General features: G+C 44.3%; 1 protein-coding gene across 3 annotated transcripts; it reads left to right on the top strand.

Annotated features, from left to right (window-relative positions):
- Positions 1 to 1,979: 1,979 nt before the first annotated feature.
- LOC123146278 (uncharacterized) lies at positions 1,980 to 6,973 on the top strand. Of its 3 annotated transcripts, XM_044565904.1 has the most exons (9): positions 1,996 to 2,062; positions 2,177 to 2,313; positions 2,765 to 2,842; positions 2,982 to 3,053; positions 3,145 to 3,228; positions 4,561 to 4,614; positions 6,213 to 6,270; positions 6,369 to 6,530; positions 6,615 to 6,973. In XM_044565904.1, the coding sequence occupies exons 3-9, from the start codon at positions 2,782 to 2,784 to the stop codon at positions 6,697 to 6,699; spliced, it is 576 nt and encodes a 191-aa protein (XP_044421839.1). In that variant the 5' UTR covers positions 1,996 to 2,062; positions 2,177 to 2,313; positions 2,765 to 2,781; the 3' UTR covers positions 6,700 to 6,973. The 3 variants fall into 3 exon arrangements, with proteins under 3 accessions (XP_044421837.1, XP_044421839.1, XP_044421838.1); XM_044565902.1 differs by having other exon boundaries at positions 1,980 to 2,313; XM_044565903.1 differs by lacking the exons at positions 1,996 to 2,062; positions 2,177 to 2,313 and adding an exon at positions 2,520 to 2,667.
- Positions 6,974 to 9,446: the final 2,473 nt, after the last annotated feature.

Below are 9,446 nucleotides of genomic sequence, written 5' to 3'. Positions count from 1 at the left end.
CAACACGAACAAACCTCCTCTTCTTCAACCGAAAAACAAGAACAAACATCATCTCCGATTTACAAAGGGTCGGCAGACCACTGTTTCAACGGGCTCGTGACAAACCAGGTCCTACATACATACATATACATAGAGATAAAACACGAATACCTTTTATAAAAACTACTCCCTCTCTCAAAAACACTCTTATATAATGGGATGGAGGGACTATATATAAACAAAACGCTACTCGACACATTGTTAGCAAGAAAAATGTGACATGAACGGCGCCGTCAACATTAGCCACTTGTCCACCCCGTGCCCTTGACGCCGGTCACTGGACGGCCAGGGGGCTCGCCACCCGCGGCCATAAACCATCCTAAACACTCGAAGGCGACCCGAGACCGCCATAGAGGAATGAAATGACCGTCAACAATATCTTCATAGTGACGAACCGAGCAATGAGCTTGGGACATGGTCGCCATGGGTGAAGCGAGAATAACAAGCTTGGGACGTGGTCGTCCCGAGCAAGGCGATGATAATGAGCTTGGGACATGGTCGCCACGGGTGAGGCGAGGATAACAAGATTGGGACGTGTGGTCGTCACGGGCAAAAGCGATGATAATGGGACATGGCCGCCGCGAGCAAGACAATGATAAGAAGCGTCACCACGGGCAAGTAGATGATACCAAGCTTAAGACATAAACGTCGACATCGGGGTGGGGGAGACTATGGTGAATTGGTGATGATGCCTTAAGGAGTGGGCTGAAGAGCATCTTGTGGAGCACTGAGCACATTACATCGTCGAGTATGGCCCGACCGCCCGAACCCGAAGCTTGACGGCAAGGCCATGCTCATGGCAATTTTTGGCCTAAAACACCTACAGATTTAAATATGGGCACTACGCATATTTTTATTCCTTTTTGGCCTAAAACACCTACAGATTATATATATGTCCCCAGGTCAAATTCTTTTAAGCTATCATTGTATGTATTTTTTGAACCATGATAGCCCGGGCTCATGTTGAGATTGTAGGGTCGGGCCTTTTTATTTCTTGTTCAAGAGACGATACAAAAGCGTGAAGTGTCAGATCCACCCATGCTAGTATAAGTATCACGTAATACTATCGAGGATTCGCGGTGACACATTTTGTTCACCCAAAAACTATGCATGGCGCTATTGTCACATAACCGACCGCAACTTGTTCAAAGCAGAAGCGAGGAATCACTAAACTATAGTGAATCGAACCATGACAGGGTTGTCTCACCATTACACGGTCACATAGCTTGTTTGGTCATTCATGCCCGTCGTGTGGCGAGCAAGATGGACGACTTACGAGCGACCAAAAGCATGAGCATCCATCTCCAAACGATCAACCACGCTGAAAGCATGACCAAGAAAACCTCGTGATATTTTTTTTAAAAATAAAAATAGGCGAAAACAATATTTTCAAACATTCTTTTCGGATTTCGAGAAAGCACACGGGCGAGTGAACTTGCAATGAAAGCATTCCTCGCGGATCGCTGGCGTGGCGTGCTCGTCTCGGCGTGTCACATCACTCTTGGGCCCTGCATAATAAATCACCCGGTCCCACTTGTAATACGCTTTGTGGGTAGGCAAAGCATGTGGTGGAGCATGCTTTAGCGCCCACCAGCAATAGGTGTCACGGTTGTATTCTACGACTAGTACTAGTAGTGTAGTACGTACTTCCATTATTATATACGGAAGGGAAGCTTTCAGTTTGGTGCTATTTTAGTGAGACGCGAATAAAGATATATGGACTGCGCGTGGGTGCATGCATGCGCCATGCACAAGGAAACGGTAAAAATCTTGCCTATTTTAAATGGTTGATTACCTGCTAAAAACAGGGTGGCGTAGCGTGTAATATCGGGCAGATGCACACGATTGTAGGGACGGACGGTTGGTGGGTGCGTGTCCACCTGGTTCTCCTCTCTATATAAGCTGCTCCTCGCACCCCCCCTTGCCGTACCCCTGTAGTTCTTCTTCTCCCTCCCTCCCTCCCTCCAAAGCAAAGCCAAGGGTTGTTGGTTCTCACCATGCAAGGCTCTGCTCGTGCGCCAAGGCAAGTTGTTGGTTCTCATCCCATGCAAAGTTGGTCAGCTCATGGGTCAAAGCAGGCCAAGCAAGTTGTTTGTTCTCATCACAAGCATACTTGTGTTCTTGCTCATGCGTTCAGCGCCAAGATGCCAAACTATCGCCAAGATGCCAAACTATCTTTCTCTCGCGCTCTCTTGTTTGGGAAGAGAAAGAATTGATGGATTCCATCTTCTTGTACTAAGAGAAACCGCAAGTTTGTTGTTGAAGAAGATGGAGGTTAGCATTTTTATTCTCAAATAAAAGCGTACACTGATCCTTTTGTTCTATAATTTGGCCTTGTTATTTGAGCGAGCTCAAGCCCGACCCGGCCGAACCGCACCGGCGGACCCGAACCCGGCCGTCCCACAGTAACGGCAGCTCAGCTGGCTGACGCCGTTCCCCCAACCCCCCAAGTCACAATGCGAACCCCGTGTCCGCCGTTCCCAATCCCATCCAACCGTCCTAGTATGTAGGCGCGGACCCGTACACACTAGACCTAATCGCCTCCCCTCTCCACCCCGCCGCCCCCAACCCGCTCGCGCTCTCCTCGCCGCGGCAAGCCGAGCCCCTCTCCCCGCCCCCCTCGTCGAGGTTTAGATCTGTCTGTCTCTGCTCTCAGATCGACCCATCTATGGTGTCTTTGTTCTCCGCTGCTCAGCTGCTCGGCTTGTTGCTGCTTCCTCTGCAGGTTCGCCGACCCCAGCCATGGCGACGGTCCCCAGCAAGCCGGAGCCCCTCTCCGACGTGAGCGACCTCAACCTCCACGGTAATCGCGTGTACCTCTTCTCCTTCCTGTCGCCCCCTTCCTTCCTTAGGGATCTGGTCTCCACTCTCAGATCCATCTCTGGTACGTAGCTTTGTTCTCTGCTTCTCACCTCTTAGGTTTGTTGTTTTTTCCTCTGCAGGTTCGCATGCTCCAGCCACGGCGACGCTCTCCGGCAAGCCGGAGCCCCTCCTGAGCGACCTCAACCTCCAGGGTAAGCGCGTTTGGCCCTTGTCCGTCCTGTCGCCCCCCCTTCCTTACGGATCTGGTCTCAGTTCTGTCTACCTCTGCCTCTGCTTCTGCAGACAAGGAGGCCGGCCTCACCAATGGCCTGGCGGATTCATCAGACAAGAACGACAAGGAGGCACCATCACCTGAGATTAACTCTGGTAATTATCCCCTAAGTCCCGTTCGTTCCCCTCTCCTGCCTTTCCTACGCCATATCCGTGAGCCCCTGTTGTTTACAGCATCTACTGTCTGTACTGCGACCCTGAGTAATTTTCTCCTATGCCAGATAAGTATATCATTGCGTTATATTCGGAAGCATATGCATCAGCTGCTGTATACACTAGTAATGTTCATATGAATTCTATCTGAATCTATGGATGATTGTGGTTAAATTGACCTCACCTATCTTTGTTTGATATATAAGGATTTCTGCAACACTCTAATCCATGCAACTTATCTGAATCTAGGGTTTTCTTGCTTCGCACAGCTATTCTATCTTGTTTGTTACTTTATTGTTCAGCACCACTTTTTGGTTGCCAGGGTGCATGCTCTATGTGGGAGGTTTAGTTATGATGCTGTAAACATACATTCTGTCTTGTTGCTTTACTTATCAGAGGAGTCCCTTTGAGGCTGGCAAGCTACTTGAGATCGTTGCATTTCATAACCTGGGTGGTAATATGTATCTGATATCTTTTTGTTAAGAGCTTGTCTAGTACTGTTGTCGAAATGATCATCCAGTCCAATTCTCGTGCAATTTTGCACGCTTGCATCTCTTATATTAATAGCCATATGTTGTCCTGTTAATGTGGTCGTGCTATTTGGTTGTACTGTTATTTTAGTTGTGTTCTTCTGTGGAGTACTTTTATCATCTTGGACAGAAATTGTTCTGTATCCATTTTTATGATTTGTTGGAATGATTTGTTTAGTCCAATGCAATGCACCTTTCACATGTGTCATGCCTTTGTCATATTGTAAGATTGGTTATTTTTGCTGCCTTTTGTTGTTGTTGTTGTTGTTGTTGCATTAGTTGTGCTGTTCTCCTGGTGTGTTGTGGTGTCCTGTTACATTGGAGTGATGGAATTATTTGGTCGCCAGTTGTGCTGTTAGTCATGTTAGTGTTTGTATGATTTAGAGCATATACATGAGCTGCTCTATACATTATTCATGTGAAATTAATCTGAATATATGGATGATTTTGATTAATTTCACCTCTTTTTGTTTCATAAAGATTTCTGTAACACTACAATGTTATGCTACTGAATCTGAATGTAGGGTTTCCTTTCTTTGCACAGTTATGCGAGTCTTGTTTGTGGCTGGACTTGTCTTGCAAACCAACATGCATTTTAAAATCCGAAGTTCTTTTAATTTATGCGTACTTCTGTGAACTTGGTAGTCTTAGTTGTGATTATGCTGCAAACATATCTGTCAGTCATTATTGTGCTATTTATGAATGCACATGTACTAATTGTTTGTCTTGTTGCTTTACTCATCAGAGGAGTCCCTTGAGGGTGACAAGGTTATTGACATAGGTCAGAAGGTTCTCAATGGTAATTCCTAACCCTTTTGGTTATATCAAAAGAGATATCTGTCAGTACTGTAATGCTTTTATGTCGAAATGACTGTTCAGTCCAATGCTTACTAGCATCTCTATTTATCGTTGTTACATTGTTGCATTATATTTATATAGTCATATGTTGTCTTGGTATTGTAGTGGTGCTTTTCTCTAGTACATTTTGGTAGTACTGTATATCAGTTGTGTTCATCTATGGGGTATTTTGATCATCTTGCACTGAACTAGTTCTGTATCTATTCTTATGATCTATTATGTGGAGTGGAGCATTCAGTCCTTCATATCCACTTTGGACACTTATGCTTTTGTTATCATATTGTAAAGCTTGGCTATTTTTGCTGCTAGTAATATTTTCAATTCTAAGCAAGTTGTTATTGTTAGATGTGCTGTTCTCCTAGTATATTAATGTTTATTAAGGTGCCCTATTAAGTGCTTGTGTACTACTGTAATGCTTTTATGTCGAAATGATCATCCAGTTCAATGCTCATGCAATTTTGCACGCTTGCATCTCTATCATCGTAGTTGTTGCATTATATTAATTGCCATATGTTGTCCTGGTAATGTTTTTGTGCTGTTTGGTTGTTCTTTTATTTTAGTTGTGTTCTTCTGTGGAGTACTTTTACCATCTTGGACAGATATAGTTCTGTGTCTGTACTTTTATTGGAATGAATTGTTCAGTCCAATGCAATGCATCTTTCACACGTATCATGCCTTTGTTGTCTAGGACCGTGTGTTTGTCAATCTAAGGTGCTGTACTGTAGGTGAACTGTCAGATGACTGCTAGTATGACTATTAATATTTTCTATCTGTTTTGTTATGCTGCTCTCTTTACAGTGGTTGCTGCCTTTTCTTTATATGATACTACTCCCTCCGGTCCTATTTACTCTGCATATAAGTTTTTTCTGGAGTCAAATTATCTCTACTTTGACCAAACTTATACTGAAAAAATTATCAATGTTCATAATGCCAAATCAACATTTTTAGATTCATTACGAAATGTAGTTTCATGTAATATATATTTGGTATTGTAGATGTTCATATTTTTTAATATATATTTGGTCAAAATTTGTGAAGTTTGAAACTTTGTAAAGTTTGACTTGACACAAATCTAATATGTGAAGTAAAAAGGACCGGAGGGAGTATAAGGATTCCTTGAACAGTTGTTGTCCGTTCTGTTGTATTCATGTTTGTTATAAGCGTGAATTCCATATGTAGTATTGAAAGAGAAGTAGCATGTGTTCAGTATCATCCTACACATTAATTGAGGTAGTATATTGAAAGAAAAGAAAACAACATGTACATATGTTATGTTTCTAATTTGTTTTGTACTCCCTCTGTAAAGAAATATAAGACTAAACGCCCTTATATTTTTTTACGGAGGGAGTATTAGTTAACTGATGTGTTCTGTATCACCCTACAAATATTTGTTGTATTGCCTGATTTAAGCATTTGCTACCCTTTTTTAGTAGATGTATATTTGAAAGCTGGACTAGTTACTTCTTTCATTCTGATACTGTAGTATTGAATTGAATTGGCATTGAACAACTCATTTTAATGTTTGTTATGCTCATGCAGCGCTTGATGATCTGCCTGCTGCTGACCTGGCTCCCTTCCTAGCCTGCGATGACATCGAGTACTGCCCTGTGCTATTACTCTTTAATCTTCTTAGTCTTTAGTTGTGCTGGTCTGTCTTTTTCCCTTTGATGGCTAATTTATGTGTCCCCAACTCAGGGGGAATCCTAACCCGTGGGTTCAAGTGGAGCCTCGCGGACGTCGACAGGGAGCCCATACTGTTGCACCGGTTGACAACACTGGTGATGTGGATGGCCTGGGGGAACAGGGTGTAGATGAATTTGAGGATGTATTCTGGCTGACAAAGATTCGACAGCACAGGTTACTATTTAGTTTCTCAATTGCTTGCTGTTGTAGACTATACCTCATGTTATCTGGCATTGTAACTTGTGTATGAATTTCCAGGGTTTCAAGGAGGAGCACCAAGTCCCGCCCACGTGCCTTGGTGGGAGTAAGGAGTGGCCCTGGAGTGTTCGTCTTCAACTACTGATCTGGGAAGCTGTATCTGAAACTTTTTTGGGCAGGAGTCTGGAGTGGCCCTGAAGTCTTCGTCTTGAACTACTGATCTTTGAGGCTGCATTTGAAACTTTTTTGAGTGAGGGTCTTGTTTGAATGGAGCTACATAAATTTTACTACATACTGTTTTCTGCTTGATATATTTTTAGTAAGTGGTGTTTGCCACCTTGTGCAACAGTGCAAGCCATGTTTGTCACTCTTCGAAGTTATTGGCTAGTGTTAAATGCTATGTTGCTGAGTGTCTCTTATTCTGTTTCTCTAGCTTGAGATTAGTGCTATCTGCCTTTTCAGCTATTTGTTGTTTGCTTCGGGTTATGTGCATGAACCACACAATGAGGGTGTGTACTCCCTCTAAAGAAATATAGAATCGTTTAGTGATCTAAGTACTCTTGTATTTCTTTACGGAGGGAATAGTAGCTATTTCTATGCTTTTGAAACATTACTCCTGTAATGTTTGAAATTTTACTCCTGAACCGTTGTTGGACTAATTTTTGAGAACTAAACCCTTAAAGCTGCGCAGTTACTACTCAGTTCTCAGATTTGAAAGTAACAATGGTGCCATGTTTCACAACTAGCATGAATTGCATGCCCCCTTCAAAAACATATTTGAGATCGGTATCATTAGGCAACCGCATCTCTCTACCCCGTTGGTGGTGCAGCAGTTCCTACCCTTCTTTAAATAACACACCTGTGAACTTGAGTGCATCGGTTAAATAAATAGTATTATAAAAAAAATTGAACGCCTAATCTAGAAAACTTGAGTGCAGCGGTTAAATAAATAGTATTAAAAAAATTGAATGCCTAATCTAGAAAAAAAAATAGGATCATTTGATCTGCTGATTGGTCACTTGGATACACTTTTCGAGTGCGACGCTACAGACCCCTATTGTTGGGGAGACCTCCGAGGCTCGGGCCTTGGAGGTTGCGCGCTTAGCCACCTTGGCTGAGCGTACGCGTCTGGAGAATCTCCAGCAAGCACTCGACGGACGCGCCCGTCAGCAGATTCTTGGTTCCAGTCGACGGCCACGACAACAGTTTTCGACTGAACTTCGAGAAGAACCTCAGGTATACCGTACTCCGATCCAAAATGTTGCAGCAGCAGCACACATAGCACAGTCAATCCAACCATCCCGTTCAGAAGCTGTTAGAGGTTTGCAGAAGATCCGAGCACCGCTCCGGGCAGCAGGGGAACAGAATTCGGCTGTTTCTCACCCGCGCAACAGAATTCATAGCAGATCTGTGGTTGCAGACACAGTTCAGTCGGCACATAGCCCGAGATCGCCTCCGCGGCGTGAAGATCGTGGTTACTGCCAAGATCAGTACCTTGGTCGAGGCCACGGGTAGTTTGATCCTCGGTATCCTCGTGATGACCACCATCGAGTGCCTACGCCCCCTCCAAGGGGTGGGTCGTACGCGCCCCGGCGGTATGACGACATGCGCTCGCATGGTGACAAGCGGAGAGCCCCAGTCGACCCAAGAGAGCCTGGGTTCGATGCGAGATCACTCCTCGTACATGGTTTGGTTGACAGAGGCAGGGCTAACAGAGAAGAACTGGACAGAGATCGTCCGACTGGAAGCAGGGCGTTTGTTTCCGGGCCCGAGTGTTTCAGCAGAACCATCCGAGTAGCTAAGATCCCACCCAACTTCAGATTGATTACGGGCGTGAGCAAGTTCACTGGTGAGTCAAAGCCAGACACGTGGCTGGAAGATTACCGAGTGGCAGTGCAGATTGGTGGAGGCAACAATGATGTAGCCATGAAGCACCTCCCTTTGATGCTTGAGGGTTCGGCCAGAGTTTGGTTGAATCAGTTGGCCCTTGGAAGTATTTTCCGTTGGGAAGATTTAGCCCGAGTGTTTATCAAGACATTCAAGGGCACCTGCAAGCGACCTGCTGGGCTGACTGAATTGCAGCATTGCGTTCAGAAGCCGTATGAAACTTTGAGAGATTTCATCCAGAGATGGACTACTCTTCACCATGTGGTGGAAAGTGTGTAAGAGCACCAGGCAGTTTGCGCCTTCAAGGAGGGCGTCTGATACAGAGAGCTCATCCCGAAGTTCGGTCGTTCCGGAGACATGTCTCTGAGCCGAATGATGGAAATAGCCACTCGGTATGCTAACGGGAAAGAGGAAGACCGACTCCGCAGTGTCAAGGTGATGACCCACAAGTATAGGGGATCAATTGTAGCTCTTTTCGATAAGTAAGAGTGTCGAACCCAATGAGGAGCGGAAGGAAATGACAAGTGGTTTTCAACAAGGTAATGTCTGCAAGTGCTGAAATTGTAAGTAATAGAGTAGTTTGATAGCAAGACAATTTATAACGAGCAAGTAACGATAATAGTAACAAAAGTGCAGCAAGATATCCCAATCCTTTTGAGGCAAAGGACAGGCCAAAATGGTCTCTTATAGTAAGCAAAGGGTTCTTGAGGGTACACGGGAATTTCATCTAGTCACTTTTATCATGTTGATTCGATTTGTGTTTGCTACTTTGATAATTTGATATGTGGGTGGACCGGTGCTTAGGTGTTGTTCTTACTTGAACAAACCTCCTACTTATGATTAACCCCCTCGCAATCATCCGCAACTACGAGAAAAGTATTAAGAATAAATTCTAACCATAGCATTAAACTTTTGGATCCAATCGGTCCTTTACGGAATAACGCATAAACTAGGATTTAAGCTTCTGTCACTCTCGCAACCCATCACCTAATAACTACTCCACAA

The sequence above is a fragment of the Triticum aestivum genome, chromosome 6D (assembly GCF_018294505.1).
Source record: "Triticum aestivum cultivar Chinese Spring chromosome 6D, IWGSC CS RefSeq v2.1, whole genome shotgun sequence".
Classification (NCBI taxonomy): domain Eukaryota; kingdom Viridiplantae; phylum Streptophyta; class Magnoliopsida; order Poales; family Poaceae; genus Triticum; species Triticum aestivum.
This window is presented reverse-complemented; position numbering and strand designations above follow the sequence as displayed.

What these genes read in the sequence shown, in the direction of transcription:
- LOC123146278 (XM_044565902.1), top strand. Translation starts at nt 2,782, where the DNA reads ATGGCGACGGTCCCCAGCAAGCCGGAGCCCCTCTCCGACGTGAGCGAC. An exon ending in AGGTCAGAAGGTTCTCAATG is followed by an intron (nt 4,615 to 6,212) that starts GTAATTCCTAAC and finishes ATGCTCATGCAG; the next exon opens with CGCTTGATGATCTGCCTGCT. An exon ending in ACAAAGATTCGACAGCACAG is followed by an intron (nt 6,531 to 6,614) that starts GTTACTATTTAG and finishes ATGAATTTCCAG; the next exon opens with GGTTTCAAGGAGGAGCACCA.